Source organism: Rhinichthys klamathensis, unplaced genomic scaffold (assembly GCF_029890125.1).
Source record: "Rhinichthys klamathensis goyatoka isolate OS25496 unplaced genomic scaffold, OSU_Roscu_1.1 h1tg000085l_1, whole genome shotgun sequence".
Taxonomy (NCBI): domain Eukaryota; kingdom Metazoa; phylum Chordata; class Actinopteri; order Cypriniformes; family Leuciscidae; genus Rhinichthys; species Rhinichthys klamathensis.
The window spans coordinates 1,423,760-1,450,000 of NW_026606626.1; the positions used below are offsets into that span (position 1 = coordinate 1,423,760).

General features: G+C 41.3%; 1 protein-coding gene across 2 annotated transcripts in view; it reads right to left on the reverse strand.

The window, feature by feature from the left end:
* Positions 1-20,303: 20,303 nt before the first annotated feature.
* The window catches only part of plcb2 (phospholipase C, beta 2), a 59,996-nt gene continuing 54,058 nt past the window's right edge, over positions 20,304-26,241 (reverse strand). For both annotated transcript variants that reach the window (XM_056251617.1, XM_056251616.1), the window contains 2 exons: positions 24,397-24,495; positions 20,304-20,537 (listed from right to left, as the gene is read on the reverse strand). In XM_056251617.1, the coding sequence (XP_056107592.1) occupies positions 20,367-20,537; positions 24,397-24,495 (270 nt within the window). In that variant the 3' untranslated portion in view covers positions 20,304-20,366. The remainder of the gene's footprint in view (positions 20,538-24,396; positions 24,496-26,241) is intronic.

The following is a 26,241-nucleotide window of genomic DNA, read 5'->3' on the forward strand; positions in this document are numbered from 1 at the left end:
CACACCTCAAAACATTGTTCAGATGATGTATTTCAAGACATTTGTCAGGTTTTTATTCTTAAAATCCTCTTGTGTAGGACTAATTTCTTACGCATCTCATCCCACACCGTTGCTGATTCCAAACTAATGCAGTTATTAATGCAGTTAGCAGAGAGAGAGAGAGAGAGAGAGAGAGAGAGAGAGAGAGAGAGAGAGAGAGAGATTAAGTGTGTGTGAATTACCTGAGTCTGTGTGTCTCTCAACAGTGTTCGACTGCAGCAGAGTCTCTAATAGTGAAACTGTAAGTTGATCTGCTTCAAGAACAGCGCCGTTATTCCCTCGCTAGTGAGAAATCTCATGTAGCTGTTAAGTTGATAAACTATTTTACTGATAAAATCGTCAGATCAGTGCTGACGACACGTTTCTGTGCGAGTGTGTGTCCGGACTGTATGTGTGTGTTTGAGCGGGAGAAAGAGAGTGCTTTTCGTATATAATAAAATGTAATTTTGTGCTTAAAAACAAGGAAATAATTTGTAGTTTTTATCCTTTTGTTGACTATATTTATTTGCTCGGTCAGTGTCGTTGTGGGTTTTGGTTCTTTTGCTTTCGTTGACCGTAAAGACCTTTGAAATAACTGAAATCATGAAGTGATATGGAACTGTAATGCGGTCGAGACCTGCCGGAACTACTTTAGCCGTGCGTTTCCCTGAAAATAATCGAACACTTTAGAATGTTCGTCAACCAATCAGATTCAAGCATTCAACTGCCCCATATAATACTTATATAACGTTCCGAGAACATTCAAAAGTAACGTTCCCAGAATGTTTGAAGAATGATCAAATGGAATGTTCCCTAAACATTAGTGTGACCAAGAAAAAACATTTGAAAACGTTTAGAGAACATTCAGAAATAATGTTTTCGTAACTTAAAGGGTTAGTTCACCCCAAAATGAAAACTCTGTCAGTAATTACTCTCCCTCATGTTGTTCAACCCCGTAAGACTTTCGTTCATCTTCGGAACAGAAATTAAGATATTTTTTATTAAATCTGAGAGCTGGATCACTCCTCCATAGGCTTCTAAGGGATTGAAACTGGCCGGCCCAGAAAAGTCATTAAAGACGTGTGACGTACAACACAGAAGCGCTGCGCTGTTACACTACGTGAACTATCTCGAGGCCCACAGAGAAGGAAATGAATAGTTGAATAAAGTCGTTATTTTTGTTTGTTTTTTGCGCACAAAAAGTATTCTCGTCGCTTGATAAACTTAAGATTGAGCCACTGTAGTCACTCGGACTATTTTAACAATGTCTTTAATAACTTTTCTGGGCCGGCCAGTTTCGATCCCTTAGAAGCCTATGGAGGAGTGATCCAGCTCTCAGATTTAATCAAAAATATCTTAATTTGTGTCCCGAAGATGAACGAAAGTCTTACGGGGTTGAACAACATGAGGGAGAGTGATTACTGACAGAGTTTTCATTTTGGGGTGAACTATCCCTTTAATGGGAGTGTTAGTGAAAAATGTTTTCATAACATATTTTTGTTAGCCGGGATGCACACATAAAAGCCGTCTATAAGTAGCCATTCAACTAACAATCTGAGCTTGAGTCCATCGGTGATGTGACTGTTATCCCAGCTGGAGGACCATCACACAGAATGAGAGGGAGACGCTGCCAAACACTTGCAAAACAAGTGCCAATATTAGAGACAGAAGAAAGAGCAAAGACTGTCTTTCCCCCTCTGAACCCATCAATTACCAACTCCCACAGCCGGGACGACTGGCATTGTGTGTCCTTGCTAATATCGGCTTTCCTTCAGCTCGCAGACACGTGAGGTTTCTGTCCGGTGGAACTTCTCAGCTTATTATGTAATCGTCAACATCATGGAGATTTCCCGGTCACAGCTGTAGTGTGTCTCAGCGGGAAAAGTCCTTATTAATGCCATCATGCAAACAAATACGGAGTGAGGAAAGACCAACTTTTCCAAAACAGTTTGTCAAGATTATGCCTTGAAAATCTTCCACAATCTGATAGCAATGTTCGTTTTGTTGCATTATTTTCCTGTTATCACTGTAACGCTGCTTTGAAACAATCTGTATTGTAAAAAGTGCTATATAAAGAAACGTGACTTTAGTTTGAGTTCAAGTGTTTTGTATTGAATGTCCATAATAAGTAGGTCTACTCTTTTATAAAAGTATGCTGACGTTTCCCTTCTTTTTCACAAGGGATTATAGAAAGGAATGTAAATATATATCTGGAGGGGTGAAGATATTTGAGTGACATTCAAATATCATTTGTTTTCATTCGCAGTTTTATCTCTATTATCACACATCTTGTAAACTGTAAATCAAAGGAGCGTCAGAAGGGCCTGGACTCAGATCAGGGTTTCATTGGGATTCTGGATCATGTTTTACACTGACAGCTCAATAAACCGAAGGATTGGATAACAGATGTAAGTCTCTCATGCCTGTTTTTCAGCTAATGGCCTTGCTGGATCTTTGTCTTTATGTGTGCGGGCGCCAGAACAGAAACCTTGAATTAACAGAGACGAGATGCAGGGCCTTGAAGGCATATATACTGGAAACTGCTTCTGCTGTGTGTTTTTAACGAGATTATACTTTTATTCAGCAAGGTTGCATTCAATAGATCAAAAGTAGCAGTAAAGACATTTAATATCTTACAAAAAATTATATTTCAAATAAATGCTTTCTATTCATCATCAAAATGTATCAGGGTTTCAACAAAAATATGAGTCAGCACAACTGTTTTCAACAATAATATATTGATAAAATGATAATAATCATAAATGTTTCTTGAGCATCAGATCATCATATTAGAGTGATTTCTGAAGGATCATGTGACACTGAAGACTGGAGTAATGATGCTGAAAATTCAGCTTTGATCACAGGAATAAATTACACTTTACTATATATTCACATAGAAAACATGATTTTAAATTGTAATAATATTTCACCGTTTTTACTGAAATTTTTATCAAATAAATGCAGCTTCGGTGAGCAAAAGAGACTTTTTTTCAAAAATCCCCAAACTTTTGAGCGGTGTACATAAAAAAATTGGTTATTTGACCAGACTGTCAAAAGTAAGGCATTTAACACACAAAATTTGAATAAAATGCAAAATAACTTGACGCTGCTCACCGGATTAAACATAAGACGTTATGCAACACAGTCTCATGAAAGTACGATATTTGCCAAAAAAAAAAGCGCATTCTTTTTGCATTCGATTGTATATTACTTGCAGTCAAATCGATTAATCGCGATTAATTGTATCTAATCGCGATTAATCGTGATCTCTCTCACACACACACACACACACACACACACACACACACACACACACACACACACACACACACTTTTATGTTAGATGCAATTAATCGCGATTAATCGATTTGACAGCACTATATATTATACATTTGAAAGTACTTGTTATCAGATCAGAAATAAAGAAAGTGTTATCAGTCATCTCTACTATGCTGTATACAGTATGGCACTGCACAGTGTGCAATAAGAAGCATACTAATATTCTATTGACAACATCTGAAATCACATACTCTATTCAGTAGGTATTTATTTTGAATAAGTAATCACTTCACAACCTCTAAAAAAGTCCATTCTATATAGTATGAGTGTGTCTAATAATACACATCCGCCATGTTGTCACTGTCATGTGACCTTCCAGCATCAGTTGTCGCTTCACTGTCATTCACAAATCCTCTTTTTACGCCTCATGGGACAGTAAAGTGTCCATTGTGTGCACTCTTCAGATATTAGTATACTTTCGCCTACTCTTTTATGAGTACTGTGAATTCAGACATACTTCGTTAGTCACATACTGTTTTTTGCTTACTATATAGTAGGGAAGTATACGATTTCAGATGGTAATTTATGGCAACCGAAACAGTCTGAGATTAATGAGAAAATATTACCTAAAAGCTCATGACGTATAACACCAAAAAGCAAATAAAATCTGCGAGAGAAAAAAAATCATTGTTATTCCACATTATTGAAGAAAATGCAAACTGAAATAATGGACAAATCTTTTCTCTTCCAATCCATTGCAGTGATTCACGAGCTCCTCGACCTTCTGAACGAGACACGTGGCATTTTTCCATGAAGAACATTTTCATGCATCAGGCCTCACGTTTCTCTCGGCTCCACCTGCGTTTGAACTCATGTAACACTCGCTGTTTATAGATTCAGAAATGAACTATAATTGGCCATAAAGCAACAGAGCGCAGTTACGGCTCAGTGCTTGTTTTGTTCCCGTAAGCCATTGGGAACGCTAAATTGTTTTTAAGGAAAAATCCACTGGGATGATGCAACTGGAAATGAACACTGAAGGGAAGAGGACTCCCGCAACAGGTGCGTCCCGAAGAACAAATAAAGACATCTTAGTGAGCTGTTCAAAACAGAGGGGATTCTGGGTAAAGCAAACGACTGATCAACATGAATCAAACCAGATGTCCTGTGATATTACACAGGTTACAGGTGCGTCTATACATTCATGTTGAAGTTGGACGTCTGGGATCTGAGAGTTATTCAGCATGTTGCATATTGTTATGGAAGGCACAGAAGAAAAAGAAATCATGCTTTGGTAAATTATAATTATAACATCTACATGATGACATCCTATGTAAAAGGTTTAATGACATATTTTTGACATTTTATCTTTTATCTTATTTTTTTTATTCCATAATTTCAACTTTGACATAATTGTGTCATAATATCTCATAATTATGATTTATTATTTCACAATTATTACTTTTCATCTCATCATTATGACTTAGTATATCATAATTTCAACGTTTTCTCTCATAATTATGATTTATTATTACCTTTAACTTTTTATGTAGTCATTTAAACTTTTTATGCAATAATTTTTGTCATAATTTAATAAAAACAACAATTTGACTTTTTATGTAATAATTAGGGTGATACTGGTAAAGTGGGACAGTTAAGCTTAATTTACATGTAAATGATTTCATTACTAAAAATCAACACTCATAAGCAAGTATGTGATAAAAAATATATGTTCTGTGGCTATGACATCATTTCCGGGGGTGTGGCACACAATATTTAACAACCAACCATGATGGTAAAGTAAAATGATAGGCTATAGCATTCTGAGGTGAATAATATTTTTTCATAATTGTGGCAGAAATAGGCTTCCATACATGCTGGTGTCATGATGTCTAGCATTATAAGAGTGATATAGAAAATGATATTCTGGTCTGGAGATAAGGCCTCGATAAGTTTCACCGGTTGAAAATCATAGGTAAATCCATCATTCATCATTCAGAGACAAGGTATGTAATCAAGTTTAATACTTATTCATAGGAGTTGATTTGAATCACTATGAGCGAGAATAAATGCGACACTTGCCTTCACAAACAAAGAGCGGCATTGAAACCTTGAGTGACGGATGAAAAGCATGAATTCATCTTTTGAGATCAGTCCAGAAGAGGAATGTTGTCATGGTGAATATGTTTTTCTGGCTGGATGAAGTATTTGTGGAGCGTCAGGACCCTTGCTGAGACCAGATGCTGCAGTTATTTCTCTGAGAGCCACTCAAGCAGTTCGGACACAAAAGCAAGTAGCTTTTTATAGCTGAAGTACTCACTTTCACAGTCTGACAGAACCCTGAACAAAGAATTAAAAGCTTGTCCGTGTAAAATAGCTTTTATTCCCACAGACCCTGTAATTTCACACATCTTCAACTCCAACTTCTCAGAAGAACACAATTATTGAACAATTCGGGCCACGTATAACTGAAGCTATTTTCTGAAGGATTGTGGGTTTCAGCCTCTGCTTCTAAGACAATCCTGCTTTTGAGATCACAAGCACTGACTTAATATTCATTGCTCTTAAAAACTAATTACAAATGATTTTGTTCCAACTTTTACTAAGGTTTTCCTAGACACAATTTGATTCATGTACAAATGGTTGCATGCCAAAGATTATTCAAAAGGGAATGTTACTTGGTAATGCGGCCCAGAATTACACTTCGGGTATCCATTATTTTACAATAATTCAACGGCCCTGAGTCAAATATTTCGCTTATACTTCGGTTACCACACCTCAAAACCTTGATCAGATGATGTATTTCAAGACATTTGTCAGGTTTTTGTCCTTAAAACGCTCTATTGTGTAGGACTAATTTCTTACGCATCTCATCCCACACCGTTGCTGATTCCAAAACATCATTTTAGAGCTTGTGACGGAGGCTTGAGCCACGGACAGCAGACTAATGCAGTTATTAGAGAGAGAGAGAGAGAGAGAGAGAGAGAGAGATTAAGTGTGTGTGAATTACCTGAGTCTGTGTCTCTCAACAGTGTTCGACTGCAGCAGAGTCTCTAATAGTGAAACTGTAAGTTGATCTGCCTTAAAGAACAACACCGTTATTCCCTCGCTAGTGAGAAATATCATGTAGCTGTTAAGTTGCTGAACTAATTTACTGATAAAATCGCCAGATCAGCGCTGACGACACGTTTCTGTGCGAGTGAGGGTCCGGACTGTATTTGAGCGGTAGAAAGTATGTGCTTTCTGCACATATTAAAACGTAATTTTGTGGTTAAAAACATGGAAATAATTTTCTATTGTTTACAATGTTTATTTGCTCGGTCAGTGTCATTGTGGGTTTTGCCCTCCTGGAACTTCAGGTGCGTTTCCCTGAAAATAGGTGAACACTTTATAAACGTTCATCAACTAATAAGAATTAAGCATTCAACAGCCTCGTAGTATAAGTTAGGGATAACGTACATCCATTCGGTTGTTATTTCAGAATAAACCCGACCGGGGGATCAAGACGGTCTTCCATCAGCCTAAAGGGGTTTATTCTGAGATCACACACACACACACACACACACACACACACACCTGAAGGGGGTTATTCTGAGATCACACACACACACACACACACACACACACCTGACGGGGGTTATTCTGAGATAACAACCGGCTGGATGTACATTATCACGCTTATTACACGGCTACTTTCCACATAAGTAAATAAGTAGACACAGTTGCTAGCGAGGCAAGTTCAAACTAGATTCATAACAGTCTTAACACTTATTACACAGCATTTCACCACATAAATAATTATAGAGATAAGAGGTATTGATTTCAGATTAAGTTGTTTTAAAATCGTCCCTGTTTGTATCTTATAATCCGACAGTGTAGAAAACAATAGTCGCAAAATGGCAGCAGCGTTTGTGTAAAACAAGAGAGTGAGTCCATGATACTGGATGGCATAATTTAATATCTACACAAAATATTGATTTGACTGAGTTTTAATATTTTATTAGCTAACCAAAAGCAAAACTTCCACGAAGAAAAAACGTTCCTAGTGAGTGTATAACTGCTGACTTCAGTAATCAGATTGAGCCTGTGTTTCTGTTTTCAGGGGATGTTTTCTGGGAATAACTTAGCGCGGGATGGTGCGATTGACCAATCAGAATCAAGTATCCCACAGAGCCGTGTAATAAAGACCAGATAACTTTGAACAAACATTCTATTATCGTTAATATTAGAACGTTTGTTCAACTTTGAGAGAAATAGAATGTTAGGGAAGTTCTGAGAACGTTCCTTATTAGCTGTGTATCTGACATGACCTCTTGTCAATCCGCCACCATCGGAAATCATGCTGCATTTTTTTTGGGTGCAATTGGACTATTTCCCCGTCTCAGAGATGGAGTGAAATTTGAAATAATTTGCGAGTCATCAGCGGGAAACACAGGGAGCAGATGATGACAGCAGGGCAGACGCTTATAATGGAAGAGGCAAACCCAGTCTGGCAGAAACCCTGCATTAGAGTCACAGGAGGAAGAGGAGGAGGAGTTGGAGGAAGAAGAAGACGAACAGCAAGAGGAAGAGGAGGAGGAAGAGGAAGATGAACAGGAAGAGGAGGAGGAAGAGGAGGAGGAGGAAGATGAACAGGAAGAGGAAGAGGAGGAGGAAGAAGATGAACAGCAAGAGGAAGAGGAGGAGGAAGAGGAAGATGAACAGGAAGAGGAGGAGTTGGAGGAAGAAGAAGACGAACAGCAAGAGGAAGAGGAGGAGGAAGAGGAAGATGAACAGGAAGAGGAGGATGAAGAGGAGGAAGAGGAAGAGGAGGAGTTGGAGGAAGAAGAAGACGAACAGCAAGAGGAAGAGGAGGAGGAAGATGAACAGGAAGAGGAAGAGAGGATGAAGAGAAGGAGGAAGAGGAGGAGGAAGAAGAAGATGAACAGCAAGAGGAAGAGGAGGAGGAAGATAAAGAGGAGGAAGAAGAGGAGGAAGAGGAAGATAAACAGGAAGAGAAAGAGGAAGAGGAGGATGAAGAGGAAGACGAACAGGAAGAGGAGGAGGAAGACGAACAGGAAGAAGAAGAGGAAGAGGAGGAGAAAGAGGAAGATGAGGATGAAGAGGAACATGAACAGGAAGACGAACAGGAAGAGGAAGAGGAGGAGAAAGACAAACAGGAAGATAAGAGGAGGAGGAAGATGAACAGGAAGAGAAAGAGAAGGAAGACAAACGGGAAGATAAGAGGAGGGAAGATGAACAGGAAGATGAAAAGGAGGAGGAAGACGAAGAGGAAGAGGAGGACGAACATGAAGAGGAGGAGGAGGAAGAGGAGCTGCTGAGGAGGCAGGAGGAGATCTGGGCTGGAGCAACAGATCGCACATGTTTCCAGGGACACTGACACTGGTGAGTCAGAGCTGATCAGAAGAGCATTAATGCGACGCTCCGCGCTTGTTTCCCAGAAATACTCATATTTACTCTAATAGCTTGGAGTGCAGCGCACAAAGTGCAGTTATTTCAGCATATTCCCAAAAAGATGAACAATTTTTTAGTTTAGTTCTTATTGAAATGCTTGGATAGACACATACACACACTCTCTCACACTAGCACACCCTCATACACACACACACACACACACACACACACACACACACACACGCATGAACACACACATACGCATGAACACACACATAAACACACACACAGTTCAAAACAAGTGAAAAATTACGCCTGTATTAAATATGCATTTTCTAAAAATAAATCTTAATCTTGTGCGCTGTTGCTTCTCAAGTCAAGTAAAATAGAAATTAAATTAGCAAAAAAACTCCTTAGGAATAGGAATTATTCATGTGTACTTTCACTAACACTTTACAATAACTAAAGCTTAACTAAAGCACAGATTAATGTATAACTCATGAAGATCTATAGCATTCATTAATGATTGCTGCATCAGACACTAATTAAGAGTCTATCTAATTAATAGATTGAGTCATATGAATTGCTATGAATTAAATGTGTCATCATTGATGAATTTCCTATAACATCTGCTTCCAGCAACAGATGAACAGCAGTCGTGTGGAGTAGCGCTTCACAATAGTGAGGTTTAAAGGGTGTCACTTTAGTTCAGTCATGGACGTGGAACAGCGTTTTTATAATAAATCCTGCAAATGTAAATTAATAATGAAGAATTGTGACACGTAATGATGCGATTGCTCATTGAGAAGATCTGAATGGCCCGTGATCAGAGTGAGAAGAGACATGAGTCACGGGCAGATGGGAGATCTGTGTGTGTGTGTGTGTGTGTGGGCAGTCCGCTCAGACGGACATGCTAATTAGTTCATGACACACTTCACCCCTCTGTGTGTGTGAATATTAACATGTGAAGCCCAAAACCAACAGACTAACTGATATCACACACATCCCAGCACGTTACAGACTATCACTGCCTTTCCACACACACACACACACACACACACACACACACACACACACATCCCAGCACGTTACAGACTATCACTGCCTTTCCACACACACACACACACACACACACACACACACACACACACACACACACACACACACACACACACACACACACACACACACACACACACACACACACACACACACACACACACACACACACACACACACACACACACACACACACACACACACACACACACACACACATCCCAGCAAGTTACATACTATCACTGCCTTCACACACACACACACACACACACACACACACACACAAACACAAACCCCAGCACGTTACAACACACACACAAACACACATCCCAGCACGTTACAGACTATCACTGCCTTTACACACACACACACACACACACACACACATCCCAGCACGTTAGACTATCACTGCCTTTCCACAAACACACACACACACACACACACACATCCGAGCATGTTACAGACTATCACTGCCTTTCCATACACAAACCCCCTCACACAGATCCCAGCACGTTACAGACTATCACTGCCTTCACACACACACACACACACACACACACACACACACACACACACACACACACACACACACACACACACACACACACACACACATCCAGGCACGTTACTGCCTTCACACACACACACACACACACACACACACACACACACACACACACACACACACACACACACACACACACACACACAAGGTTTACAGGGTTAAGGAGGGAACGTGAGGTTAAACACTAATATATACTCTGATAACTGTTCTCTTTTTATTCTCTCACACTCGTTCATACACACATGCACTTGATGAAGTTTGTCCATGAGCATCTGATCTCGCAGCCCGGCAGGAGAATCAGTGTGAGTGTGAGTGTGTGAGGACATTCAATCACACATCGCACTGACAAACAAGATCAACAAATTCCTTATACAGGAGAACATGCTTTTCCCCGGATATACACTCCGTTACACCTCAGGAGATCCAACCGAGACCAGATACACTCGTCAAAACTAAACACAGAGACCGGATACACTCGTCAAAACTAAACACAGAGACCGGATACACTCGTCAAAACTAAACACAGAGACCGGATACACTCGTCAAAACTAAACACCGAGACCGGATACACTCGTCAAAACTAAACACCGAGACCGGATACACTCTTCAAAACTAAACACCGAGACCGGATACACTCTTCAAAACTAAACCGAGACCAGATAAACTCTTCAAAACTAAACACCGAGACCGGATACACTCGTCAAAACGAGACCGGATGCACTCGTCAAAACTAAACCGAGACCGGATACACTCTTCAAAACTAAACCGAGACCGGATACACTCTTCAAAACTAAACACCGAGACCGGATACACTCCTCAAAACTAAACCGAGACCGGATACACTCTTCAAAACTAAACACCGAGACCGGATACACTCTTCACAACTAAACCGAGACCGGATACACTCTTCTAAACCGAGACCGGATACACTCTTCTAAACCGAGACCGGATACACTCTTAAAAACTAAACCGAGACCGGATACACTCTTGAAAACTAAACCGAGACCGGATACACTCCTCAAAACTAAACCGAGACCGGATACACCCCTCAAAACTAAAAACCGAGACCGGATACACTCTTCTAAACCGAGACCGGATACACTCTTCTAAACCGAGACCGGATACACTCTTCTAAACCGAGACCGGATACACTCTCCAAAACTAAACCGAGACCGGATACACTCGTCAAAACTAAACCGAGACCGGATACACTCGTCAAAACTAAACCGAGACCGGATACACTCTTCAAAACTAAACCGAGACCGGATACACTCTTCAAAACTAAACAACACCGAGACCGGATACACTCTTCAAAACTAAACACCGAGAACGGATACACTCCTCAAAACTAAACACCGAGACCGGATACACTCTTCAAAACTAAACCAAGACCGGATACACTCTTCAAACTAAACCGAGACCGGATACACTCTTCAAAACTAAACACCGAGACCGGATACACTCGTCAAAACTAAACACCGAGACCAGATACACTCGTCAAAACTAAACCGAGACCGGATACACTCTTCAAAACTAAACCGAGACCGGATACACTCCTCAAAACTAAACCGAGACCGGATACACTCCTCAAAACTAAAAACCGAGACCGGATACACTCTTCTAAACCGAGACCGGATACACTCTTCAAAACTAAACCGAGACCGGATACACTCCTCAAAACTAAACCGAGACCGGATACACTCCTCAAAACTAAAAACCGAGACCGGATACACTCTTCTAAACCGACACCGGATACACTCTTCTAAACCGAGACCGGATACACTCTCCAAAAATAAACTGAGACCGGATACACTCGTCAAAACTAAACCGAGACCGGATACACTCGTAAAAATTAAACCGAGACCGGATACACTCTTCAAAACTAAACCGAGACCGGATACACTCGTCAAAATTAAACCGAGACCGGATACACTCTTCAAAACTAAACCGAGACCGGATACACTCTTCAAAACTAAACCGAGACCGGATACACTCGTCAAAACTAAACACCGAGACCGGATACACTCTTCAAAACTTAACCGAGACCGGATACACTCTTCTAAACAGAGACCGGATACACTCTTCTAAACCAAACCGAGACTGGATAAACTCTTCTAAACCGGGACCCGATACACTCTTAAAAACTAAACCGAGACCGGATACACTCTTCAAAACTAAACCGAGACCGGATACACTCGTCAAAACTAAACCGAGACCGGATACACTCGTCAAAATTAAACCGAGACCGGATACACTCTTCAAAACTAAACCGAGACCGGATACACTCTTCAAAACTAAACGAGACCGGATACACTCTTCAAAACAAAACCGAGACCGGATACACTCTTCAAAACAAAACCGAGACCGGATACACTCGTCAAAACTAAACACCGAGACCGGATACACTCTTCAAAACTAAACCGAGACCGGATACACTCTTCTAAACTAAACCGAGACTGGATAAACTCTTCTAAACCGGGACCGGATACACTCTTCAAAACTAAACCGAGACCGGATACACTCTATAAACCGAGACCGGATACACTCGTCAAAACTAAACCGAGACCGGATACACTCGTCAAAATTAAACCGAGACCGGATACACTCTTCAAAACTAAACCGAGACCGGATACACTCTTCAAAACTAAACCGAGACCGGATACACTCTTCAAAACAAAACCGAGACCGGATACACTCTTCAAAACTAAACCGAGACCGGATACACTCGTCAAAACTAAACACCGAGACCGGATACACTCTTCAAAACTTAACCGAGACCGGATACACTCTTCTAAACAGAGACCGGATACACTCTTCTAAACCGAGACCGGATTCACTCTTCAAAACTAAACCGAGACCCGATACACTCTTCTAAACAGAGACCGGATACACTCTTCTAAACAGAGACCGGATACACTCTTCTAAACCGAGACCGGATTCACTCTTCAAAACTAAAACGAGACCGGATACACTCTTCAAAACTAAACCGAGACGGGATACACTCCTCAAAACTAAACCGAGACCGGATACACTCGTCAAAACTAAACCGAGACCGGATACACTCTTCAAAACTAAAACTAAACCGAGACCGGATACACTCCTCAAAACTAAACCGAGACCGGATACACTCTTCAAAACTAAACACCGAGACCGGATACACTCTTCAAAACTAAACCGAGACCGGATACACTCTTCAAAACTAAACCGAGACCGGATACACTCTTCAAAACTAAACCGAGACCAGAAACACTCCTCAAAACTAAACCGAGACCGGATACACTCTTCAAAACTAAACCGAGACCGGATACACTCGTCAAAATTAAACCGAGACCGGATACACTCTTCAAAACTAAACCGAGACCGGATACACTCTTCAAAACTTAACCGAGATCGGATACACTCTTCTAAACAGAGACCGGATACACTCTTCTAAACCGAGACCGGATTCACTCTTCAAAACTAAACCGAGACCGGATACACTCTTCTAAACAGAGACCGGATACACTCTTCTAAACCGAGACCGGATTCACTCTTCAAAACTAAACCGAGACCGGATACACTCTTCAAAACTAAACCGAGACCGGATACACTCCTCAAAACTAAACCGAGACCGGATACACTCGTCAAAACTAAACCGAGACCGGATACACTCTTCAAAACTAAAACTAAACCAAGACCGGATACACTCCTCAAAACTAAACCGAGACCGGACACACTATTCAAAATTAAACCGAGACCGGATACACTCTTCAAAACTAAAACTAAACCGAGACCGGATACACTCTTCAAAACTAAACCGAGACCGGATACACTCCTCAAAACTAAACACCGAGACCGGATACACTCTTCAAAACTAAACCGAGACCGGATACACTCTTCTAAACTAAACCGAGACTGGATAAACTCTTCTAAACCGGGACCGGATACACTCTTCAAAACTAAACCGAGACCGGATACACTCTATAAACCGAGACCGGATACACTCGTCAAAACTAAACCGAGACCGGATACACTCGTCAAAATTAAACCGAGACCGGATACACTCTTCAAAATTAAACCGAGACCGGATACACTCTTCAAAACTAAACCGAGACCGGATACACTCTTCAAAACAAAACCGAGACCGGATACACTCTTCAAAACTAAACCGAGACCGGATACACTCGTCAAAACTAAACACAGAGACCGGATACACTCTTCAAAACTTAACCGAGACCGGATACACTCTTCTAAACAGAGACCGGATACAATCTTCTAAACCGAGACCGGATTCACTCTTCAAAACTAAACCGAGACCGGATACACTCTTCTAAACAGAGACCGGATGCACTCTTCTAAACAGAGACCGGATACACTCTTCTAAACCGAGACTGGATTCACTCTTCAAAACTAAAACGAGACCGGATACACTCTTCAAAACTAAACCGAGACCGGATACACTCCTCAAAACTAAACCGAGACCGGATACACTCGTCAAAACTAAACCGAGACCGGATACACTCTTCAAAACTAAAACTAAACCGAGACCGGATACACTCTTCAAAACTAAACACCGAGACCGGATACACTCTTCAAAACTAAACCGAGACCGGATACACTCTTCAAAACTAAACCGAGACCGGATACACTCTTCAAAACTAAACCGAGACCAGAAACACTCCTCAAAACTAAACCGAGACCGGATACACTCTTCAAAACTAAACCGAGACCGGATACACTCTTCAAAACTAAACAACACCGAGACCGGATACACTCTTCAAAACTAAGCAACACCGAGACCGGATACACTCTTCAAAACTAAACCGAGACCGGATACACTCGTCAAAATTAAACCGAGACCGGATACACTCTTCAAAACTAAACACTGAGACCGGATACACTCTTCAAAACTAAACCGAGACCGGATACACTCTTCAAAACTAAACCGAGACTGGATACACTCTTCTAAACCGAGACCGGATACACTCTTAAAAACTAAACCGAGACAGGATACACTCTTCAAAACTAAACCGGGACCGGATACACTCTTCAAAACTAAACCGAGACCGGATACACTCGTCAAAACTAAACCGAGACCGGATACACTCGTCAAAATCAAACCGAGACCGGATACACTCTTCAAAACTAAACCGAGACCGGATACACTCTTCAAAACTAAACCGAGACCGGATACACTCTTCAAAACAAAACCGAGACCGGATACACTCTTCAAAACAAAACCGAGACCGGATACACTCGTCAAAACTAAACACAGAGACTGGATACACTCTTCAAAACTAAACAACACCGAGACCGGATACACTCTTCAAAACTAAACAACACCGAGACCGGATACACTCTTCAAAACTAAACCGAGACCGGATACACTCTTCAAAATTAAACCGAGACCGGATACACTCTTCAAAACTAAACCGAGACCGGATACACTCTTCAAAACTAAACACCGAGACCGGATACACTCGTCAAAACTAAACACCGAGACCAGATACACTCGTCAAAACTAAACCGAGACCGGATACACTCCTCAAAACTAAAAACCGAGACCGGATACACTCCTCAAAACTAAAAACCGAGACCGGATACACTCCTCAAAACTAAAAACCGAGACCGGATACACTCTTCAAAACTAAACTGAGACCGGATACACTCGTCAAAATTAAACCGAGACCGGATACACTCTTCAAAACTAAACCGAGACCGGATACACTCTTCAAAACAAAACCGAGACCGGATACACTCTTCAAAACTAAACCGAGACCGGATACACTCTTCAAAACTAAACCGAGACCGGATACACTCGTCAAAACTAAACCGAGACCGGATACACTCGTCAAAATTAAACCGAGCCCGGATACACTCTTCAAAACTAAACTGAGACCGGATACACTCGTCAAAATTAAACCGAGACCGGATACACTCCTCAAAACTAAACCGAGACCGGATACACTCTTCAAAACTAAACCGAGACCGGATACACTCGTCAAAACTAAACCGAGACCGGATACACTCGTCAAAATTAAACCGAGCCCGGATACACTCTTCAAAACTAAACTGAGACCGGATACACTCGTCAAAATTAAACCGAGACCGGATACACTCCTCAAAACTAAACCGAGACCGGATACACTCTTCAAAACTAAACACCGAGACCGGATACACTCTTCAAAACTAAAGCTAAACCGAGACCGGATACACTCCTCAAAACTAAACCGAGACCGGATTCACTCTTCAAAACTAAACACTGAGACCGGATACACTCTTCAAAACTAAACCGAGACCGGATACACTCTTCTAAACCGAGACCGGATACACTCTTCTAAACCGAGACCGGATACACTCTTAAAAACTAAACCGAGACCGGATACACTCCTCAAAACTAAACCGAGACCGGATTCACTCTTCAAAACTAAACACCGAGACCGGATACACTCTTCAAAACTAAACCGAGACCGGATACACTCTTCTAAACCGAGACCGGATACACTCTTCTAAACCGAGACCGGATTCACTCTTCAAAACTAAAAACCGTGACGAAACGAAAGTCTTACAGGTTTGAACAACATGAGGGAGAGTGATTACTGACAGAGTTTTCATTTTGGGGTGAACTATCCCTTTAATATATGCTCCCATCATCAGCTATTTCAAGACCATCACTGAAATCTCAACAGAAAAACTGAAGAGCCAGAAAGCATCACTCCACACTCTTTATAATAAATCCATTGGCACTCACATCAGACTTTCATATTAGTTTATTGTGCGAGTGTGTGTGTAAAAAGCGAGTCGTGCTGATCATCGCCCTCAGGGTTTATTCAGTGATATGGATCGGCCGACTGTGAACTGTAACTGTTTTCTAGGAGACCGGCTTCACCAAACCCTCTGAATAATTGTGTGTGGGCCGATCTCTGACTCACTGTCATTCTCCATCCTCTCTTCACAACATCCATCGTTCTCTGAGCGAGAACACGCCGACGGACGCTTCAGACACAAGCATTCAGTTCATTCCCTCCCTCCAGCTCAATCAAACGACCACATTCTCTTCTTCAATATCATTTTACTTGTTTACGTGTCTTGCCACTAAAAGCAGATCTGGCCATTGTGTTTTCTGTGATGCCAATGAGTTTATGTTTATGTCTATCACCTCCACAAAACTCCTAAAACACAAAGTGCATCTCTCCGAAAAGTATTTTGGTGTGTGTGCATCATTAGAATATATATTTGCATTACGTTTTATGAAAAAAGAGAAATATTACAATGTAAAAAAAAAAATTCTAAAACGCGCTTAATTAAAAAAAAAAAAAAAAAAATAAATAAATATATATATATATATATATATATATATATATATATACACTCACCGGCCACTTTATTAGGTACCCCATGCTAGTAACGGGTTGGACCCCCTTTTGCCTTCAGAACTGCCTCAATTCTTCGTGGCATAGATTCAACAAGGTGCTGGAAGCATTCCTCAGGGAGTTTGGTCCATATTGACATGATGGCATCACACAGTTGCCGCAGATTTGTCGGCTGCACATCCATGATGCGAATCTCCCGTTCCACCACATCCCAAAGATGCTCTTTTGGGTTGAGATCTGGTGACTGTGGAGGCCATTTTAGTACAGTGAACTCATTGTCATGTTCAAGAAACCAATTTGAAATGATTAGAGCTTTGTGACATGGTGGAAGTAGCCATCAGAGGATGGGTACATGGTGGCCATAAAGGGATGGACATGGTCAGAAACAATGCTCAGGTAGGCCGTGGCATTTAAACGATGCCCAATTGGCACTAAGGGGCCTAAAGTGTGCCAGGAAAACATCCCCCACACCATTACACCACCACCACCAGCCTGCACAGTGGTAACAAGGCATGATGGTTCCATGTTCTCATTCTGTTTACGCCAAATTCTGACTCTAACATCTGAATGTCTAAACAGAAATCGAGACTCATCAGACCAGGCAACATTTTTCCAGTCTTCAACTGTTCAATTTTGGTGAGCTCTTGCAAATTGTAGCCTCTTTTTCCTATTTGTAGTGGAGATGAGTGGTACCCGGTGGAGTCTTCTGCTGTTGTAGCCCATCCGCCTCAAGGTTGTGCGTGTTGTGGCTTTACAAATGCTTTGCTGCATACCTCGGTTGTAACGAGTGGTTATTTCAGTCACTGTTGCCCTTCTATCAGCTCGAACCAGTCTGGCCATTCTCCTCTGACCTCTGGCATCAACAAGGCATTTCCGCCCACAGAACTGCCGCTCACTGGATGTTTTTTCTTTTTCGGACCATTCTCTGTAAACCCTAGAGATGGTTGTGCGTGAAAATCCCAGTAGATTAGCAGTTTCTGAAATACTCAGACCAGCCCTTCTGGCACCAACAATCATGCCACGTTCAAAGTCACTCAAATCAACTTTCTTCCCCATACTGATGCTCGGTTTGAACTGCAGGAGATTGTCTTGACCATGTCTACATGCACTGAGTTGCCGCCATGTGATTGGCTGCTTAGAAATTAAGTGTTAACGAGCAGTTGGACAGGTGTACCTAATAAAGTGGCCGGTGAGTGTATATTTCACCCCATGATAAAAAGCAATATATATGTGCTGTCAAGATTAACACGTTAACGCATGCTATTAATTTTTCAGTTTATTGGATTAAAAATATTTAACGCAATTAACACAGCATTCGTTTTTTCCCATCATCCTTTGGTTAGCGTTACATTATGATCACACTCTTATTCATGCAAATGCTTTTAAACCATTAAAGTGCGATAAGACACAAAAGAGAACGCAGTGCAGTAATGATCTGTGAATCTCATGTCTGTGACACACACACACACAGACACACACACACACACACACACACACACACACACACACACACACACACACACACACACACACACACACACACACACACACACACACACACACACACACACACACACACACACACACACACACACAGAGACACACACACACACAAAGCCGCTTCAGAGAACACTTGAACGAACAAAAACACACACAATTATGCCAAAATGCCTGTACGTAAAGTGTTGTGAGAAAGTCTATCAGATCCGCGTCATGTGCGGCAGCTCTTAAAGTGACAGCAACCTAATAAATCTGTCATTAACGTTAATCAAAGAACAAAAGACAAAGAGAAAATCACTCCCTGCTCTTGACTGAAAAACTTTTGTAGCTTTAATAATGATTATTCTATATTCAATTTATAATTTATGCAGAGACGTCTGTGAAGTGTTTGATAACTTTATTCAATTTCTGTATATATCCATACTGTTAGATCTACCTAAAAATCTTAAAGCACTGTTTATAAGGTTACATGGGTCGAAAACAACTAAAACAATAACTTTTTGTGCATTTTAACAGGGCAAGTAAAAATCTGAACTGGGCCAATAGAAAAGAATTGAGCCCTGATATATTGAAAGTACAGGTAAATATGACATTTATTACAATGGGTTTATGTGAAGATTGTTTCTAAGTTCACTTAAATTAAAAGTTCTTTAATTTTTTAAAGCCTAATAAATATTAAAATGTAGTTTCAATTATAAATGAGTGGCTAAAATTTAGAAAAAAATCCATTTCATAGAGACATCAGTAGCAGTTTTGGTGATACTGACAAGTATTTTTTAAATAAACGGTCTATATGTAGTTTAGAGTTCAAATGTGAAATGATTACAATATAAAATATATTAAAAACTTAACTGTTAGGTGTGATAAATTAATTAATTACAGAAAAATGTGCGATTAATAAATTAATTTAATTAATTAACAAAATCTGTAATATGTACACAATGCTAAAAATCCTAATGGTACTAAAGGCTTAATTTTCTAAACGCAATGTGTAATTTATAACTTTTTCCTTTTTATTTTGGAGTAAATGATGTAATCTTGATCGTCTTCATGAGACGTCCCTTCACTAACTTTCCCTTGATTTTTCTAAAGGGTTGAGTGATGAAGTGTATTACATACATAAACAAGTGTCAAATGTTAAATATTTCATTAGAGTGTGTTTAAACTGTGGTTCTGACCCTCATACAGACACATGGAGTTCATCCGACGAAGACCGGACTGTACTGTCCCGCTTGTTCGGGGCGGTTCTCGCCGGCCTTGTCCACGTGCTCCGGGAAATGAGGCTTCACGCAGGAGTTCACGGCCTCGGACAGGTCGCCGGGCAGAGACCACATCTTCTTAGCGTGTTCGGCCACAGCGTCTTTATTGAGCTGAACACAGAAGTGAAGAAGAGACACCAGTGAACATCCAGAGACAAAGCTTACAACAACAGCATGCTTTCGGGAAACGCACCCCTGATTAGTTCCTGTCTCTATGAAGCCCCTCCTTCTGAAAAGCACACTGTGCTCTGATTGGTCGGCTGGATCAGTGTGTTGTGATTGGTCGAGCGCTTCGAGTGTGTTTGGAAATGTCCCGCCCCTTATCATAACCACCAGTTTAACACACTACTAACTAACTCAACCAGGCCCCGCCCCTTTATTCTGCGTATGAATTATTATAATGAGCAATATTGTGACGTGTTCGTTCCCGGAAGAAACTCAAGACTACAATGGAGGCGTTTCAGGAGTTCAGAAACACTGACACTGATATAGAGAAGTAGGGATGTCCCGATCCGATCACGCGATCGAAATCGGGCCCGATCACGTGGTTTCAGACTCGATCGGAATCGGACGTTACCTCCCGATCAGGACTCGGATATATGTAAATTAGGGGTGTAACGGTACATGTATTCGTAATTATTGAACCGTTTCGGTACGAGGCTTCCGGTTCGGTACGCATACAAACGATTCCTAGGACCATTTTTCCTGCAGACAAAATCCGCGCTGGCGCGATCACCACAACGTTGCGCAACATCAAATGGCAAACGTAATGAAAGCGGAACGAATCTTCGCTACTCATTATATTGTGCTTAACGGACCATTTATCAGTTCGGACCAGCAACATCTGTGCAGCGCGAGATCAAGCGATCAAGAGATCCAGTGAAGAAAACATTTGAATTCGCCACTGAAGTAATAACATCGCTGCGAGATCTAGTGAGAAGCATTCACATTTCTCCGTTATTAACCGTAGATCTCTATTAGATCAAACAGCGCTGACGTGGGAACCAGGAGAAACATTGTGAACATGGATCTAATGTTGCACTTCAAAACTCAAATATTATATAAATATATATTTAAATGTTATTTTTAATGTGATTACCAAAACATTATTTGTTTATCCTTCAAAGATTACCCCCATTTATAAACCTGAAAGTTTCAAGATGTAGGAAAACTCAAACTTATTTAAAAATAGTTTTTCTTTTAATAAATAGGACATTTCTCTGGCATTTCTTTCTTTTTGCTGTATCGTATCGAACCGAACCGCAAATTTTGTGAACTGCTACACCCCTAATGTATAGGCCTACATGTAATGTTTACATGCCTGCCGGGTATTTTAAGTTGAGGTGCTATTTGTTTTTATATTAGACTTTTTCTATATTTACTGTTGCACTAAAGTCCAAAAGTGAAGATTTTATGTTATTTATTACTTGATTGTTCAAGCTACCTCACAGAAGGGCTCTGTTTGTTAACAGAGTTGTTGAATGTTAAAATAAGGTGAATTAAATAAAAAATAAGGAACATCCTGGATCTGTTTTTTCTCTCTTCTTTATTCTTTTTTTATGTATTAGTATCGGATCAGGACTCGGTATCGGTAGATACTCAAAATCAAATCACTCGGACTCGGACTCGAGGGCAAAAAAACCTGATCGGGACAATCCCTGTAGAGAAGAACTCCTGTTTTTTCATGTTCAATATTACACACTTAAGAAAGATGAACATGGAATAAGGCATAATAGGAGCCCTTTTACTTTCAGAGATTATCACACAAAGTTTAAAACCACAGATGGTTTATCTGAAGTGACACGACCAACCAGAGATCTACAAGTCCTGAGAGATTCGAGCGCTTTATTTAAACCTTCTCCGTCTGTTCCCGTCACAGAGATGCTCACGTCAGCAAGAGTCTGGCTGATGACTGAAGCACGAGAAACACAAATATATCCGCATAAAATCTTAACTCACAATCCAGGTGTTATTAGACGGCACATCTGGGAAATTAACAGGAAGATTCACTGATAAAGTCATAATTCTGCTCTCAGATGTTAGTCAAATTAAGCTTATGATTCAGTTGCTGAATTAGTCACGGGCTTCTCTTCCAATTATTACAGTCATCATTATTTAATTATTTCCTGAACTCTAGGCCAAATCTGACATAGTGAAACGGCATTCCCAATGCATTCATCTTTCAGAGTGAAACCGAATATTCAGAGAGAAATGATGTGATTTTATGTCAGAAGAAAAGCTGTTTATTTTGATGGTTATGATACCGTTCAAAAGTTTGGGGTCGGTAAGATCATTTGAAGTCTCTTCTGCTCACCAAGGATACATTTATTTGAATAAAAAAACACTAAAATTGTGCAATATTATTCGAATTTAAAGCAGCACTCAGTAAGAATTCCGTTTTTGTCAAACAGCGACCCCTAGAGTCGCTGTGGAGTACTTGTACTGTCGTGAATAGCACTCACACATACCCCTTTTCCACCAAAAACGAACTGGTTCGGAACTGGTGCTGGTTCAAAGTTGGTTCGGAGTTGGTTCAACTTGCGAACCTTCTCAGAACCTGTTTGTTTTTCCACTGACTAGAGCGCCCAGCGAACGACGTCGTTACGTCAATGTGTACGTCGCCATACATCTTAGCTAGAAACGCTTGCAAGTACAACATTGATCATCTCTAACTCGTGAACCAAGAAGGCTTTAAAAACAATTGAAATATGTAAGTCTTTTAATCTTTTCCTTTGATGTGTAATCTTTTCTGATTAGTTATGTACTCCTGTCTTGTGTCTTTTTTTTCTTTCCATTTATTTGTTCTATATTGTGACTGTTTTCTCCTTTGCTTAATTAACTTTTTCAATAAAAAAATAAAAAAATAAACTAGAAACGCTTGCGCCAACTTTAAGCATAACAATTACAATGGCGGACTACATCGTGTTTCTGCAAATGTTTCTCCTGGCTTTGCGATCCTATATTATGTCAGAAAATATGTTATCTAAACCCGCCCCCAGCCCCCGACGTAAGCATGACGTGGTAAAAGAACGGTTCTAGTCCAGCAAAGAGTTGGTGCTGCTTTGGAACCAGTTTTCCTGGCCGAGAACCGGTTCTTTGCCTGTCGAAACACAAAGAACTGGTTCGCGCGCAGGCACCGGCTCCGAACCGGCTCTCAAAATGCGTTGTTGGAAAAGGGGTAGCAGAGATGGCTCGCACTCACGGCCGGATCCCCTCCCCCTGTACACCGGTACCTGTTCAGTAGGATGGACGCTGTAACGAGTGGAAATAAGGTATGGCCCCTTTAAGAGCTGCGCACGCCCAACACCACATGTATACGGCGCCGGGTTATTTCTACTTGATGCTCATTTTATCAGATCTGTTTTTTTGCCGTAAAGCAATTCGTTACCTCGCGAGACCTGATATCACACGATACTTCCTAACACTCAGGGCGGTGGCTCGCCGGCCCAAAGTTGCAAGGGTGGTTTTGCGGCTCACAGGCACCAGGGGGGTGCGCGACGACCACCATTCAACACGAAATCAGTAATATAAACATTACAATGACTCCAAAGCTGTTCGGTTAAGGTAAAAAAGTTACTTAGTTCACCTTTAAATCAGCTGTTTTCCATGTGAATATATAGTAAAGCGTAATTTATTCCTGTGATCAAAGCTGTATTTTCAGCATCATTACTCCAGTCTTCAGTGTCACATGATCCTTCAGAAATCACTCTAATATGAGGATCTGATGCTCAAGAAACATTTATCATTATTATCAATGTGGAAAACAGATATTTTCCAGGATTATTTGATGAATAGAGAGTTCAAAAGAACAATATTTATTTGAAATAGAATCTTTTGTAACATTATAAATGTCTTTACTGTAAGTTTTGATCCATTTAATGCATCCTTGCTAATGCATATTAGGATTGTAGATGATATATTATATGACACAGGAACATGTGTGAGAGTGTGTCAGTGTGTCAGTGTTCACCTGACTGATCAGCTCCCTGATGTTGGCGAGCGTCGCGGCCTGTCTCTTCTTCAGACTCTGTTCCTGAGGAGAACCATCAGCGGTGCTGGTATCTGCCGACTGAAGGAGAGTGTTGTTACATGCGTGATCAACACACACACACACACACACACACACACACACACACACACACACACACACACACACACACACACACACACACACACACACACACACACACACACACACACACACACACACACACACACACACACACACACACACACACACACACACACACACACACACGTGAATTTCAAAAAACACCATTTAGTATGTTTTTAAGCCATTTCGTTTATGAGGACACAGGAGAACCAAATATACAACACACACAGACACACACTCTAACCCGAACGCTAAACCTACCCATCACACACACACACACACACACACACACATACACATACACACACTAACCCGACCCCTAAACCTAGTAACCTACCCATCACAAACACACACACACACACACACACACTAACCCGGCCCCTAAACCTACCCCTCTCACACACACACACACACACACACACACACACACACACACACACACACACACACACACACACACACACACACACACACGACCCTTAAACCTACCCATCACACACACAAACACACATACACAAACAAACCCGACCCCTAAACCTAGTAACCTACCCATCACACACACACTAACCCTCTCACACACACACACACACACACACACACACACACACACCCGACCCCTAAACCTACCCATCACACACACACACACACACACACACACACACACACACACACACACACACACACACACACACACACACACACACACACACACACACACACACACACACACACACACACACACACACACACACACACACTAACCCGACCCCTAAACCTAGTAACCTTCCCATCACACACAGACACACACACTAACCCGTCCACTAAACCTACCCATCACAAACACACACATACACACACTAACCCGACCCCTAAACCTAGTAACCTACCCATCACAAACACACACACTAACCCGACCCCTAAACCTACCCAGCACACACAGACACACACTAACCCGGCCCCTAAACCTACCCCTCTCATACACACACACACACACACACACACACACACACCCGACCCCTAAACCTACCCAACACACACACACACGCACACATTAACCCGACCCCTAAACCTACCCATCACACACACACACACACACACACACCCGACCCCTAAACCTACCCATCACACACACACACACACACACACACACACACTAACCCGACCCCTAAACCTACCCAACACACACACACACACACGCACTAACCCGACCCCTAAACCTACCCAACACACACACACACACACACACACACACACACACACACACACACAGCCGCCTGCACACAGTACCTCACAAAGCTGCACAAACACACCTTGATGTCATGTGCACTTATACATGTACTCAAATATGTACATAACAGAATCGCATGTATGGTGTTAAACAACTGAGCTCCAGTTCATGTGCATGAGTGTGTGTGTGTGTGTGTGTGTGTGTGAGACGGAAGACAGAAGAGAGTCCATGTGCGGCTATTGTTCGTAGATCACGTTGAGCCGACAGACTCGACACTCTCCACACACTCCATTCAGTTCAAAGCTCATTTACTGTGGAATATTCATCTCTGTGACATTTCACTTTAACTCGTTTGTGCAGTCGCATCAAACCAAACCTGTTCCAAACCCAGTGATCCTGTAAAACAGACCCAGCACACACCAGACGCAACTCTCACAGATCAGGGAACCCCACACCATTTATCAGCCGCACTC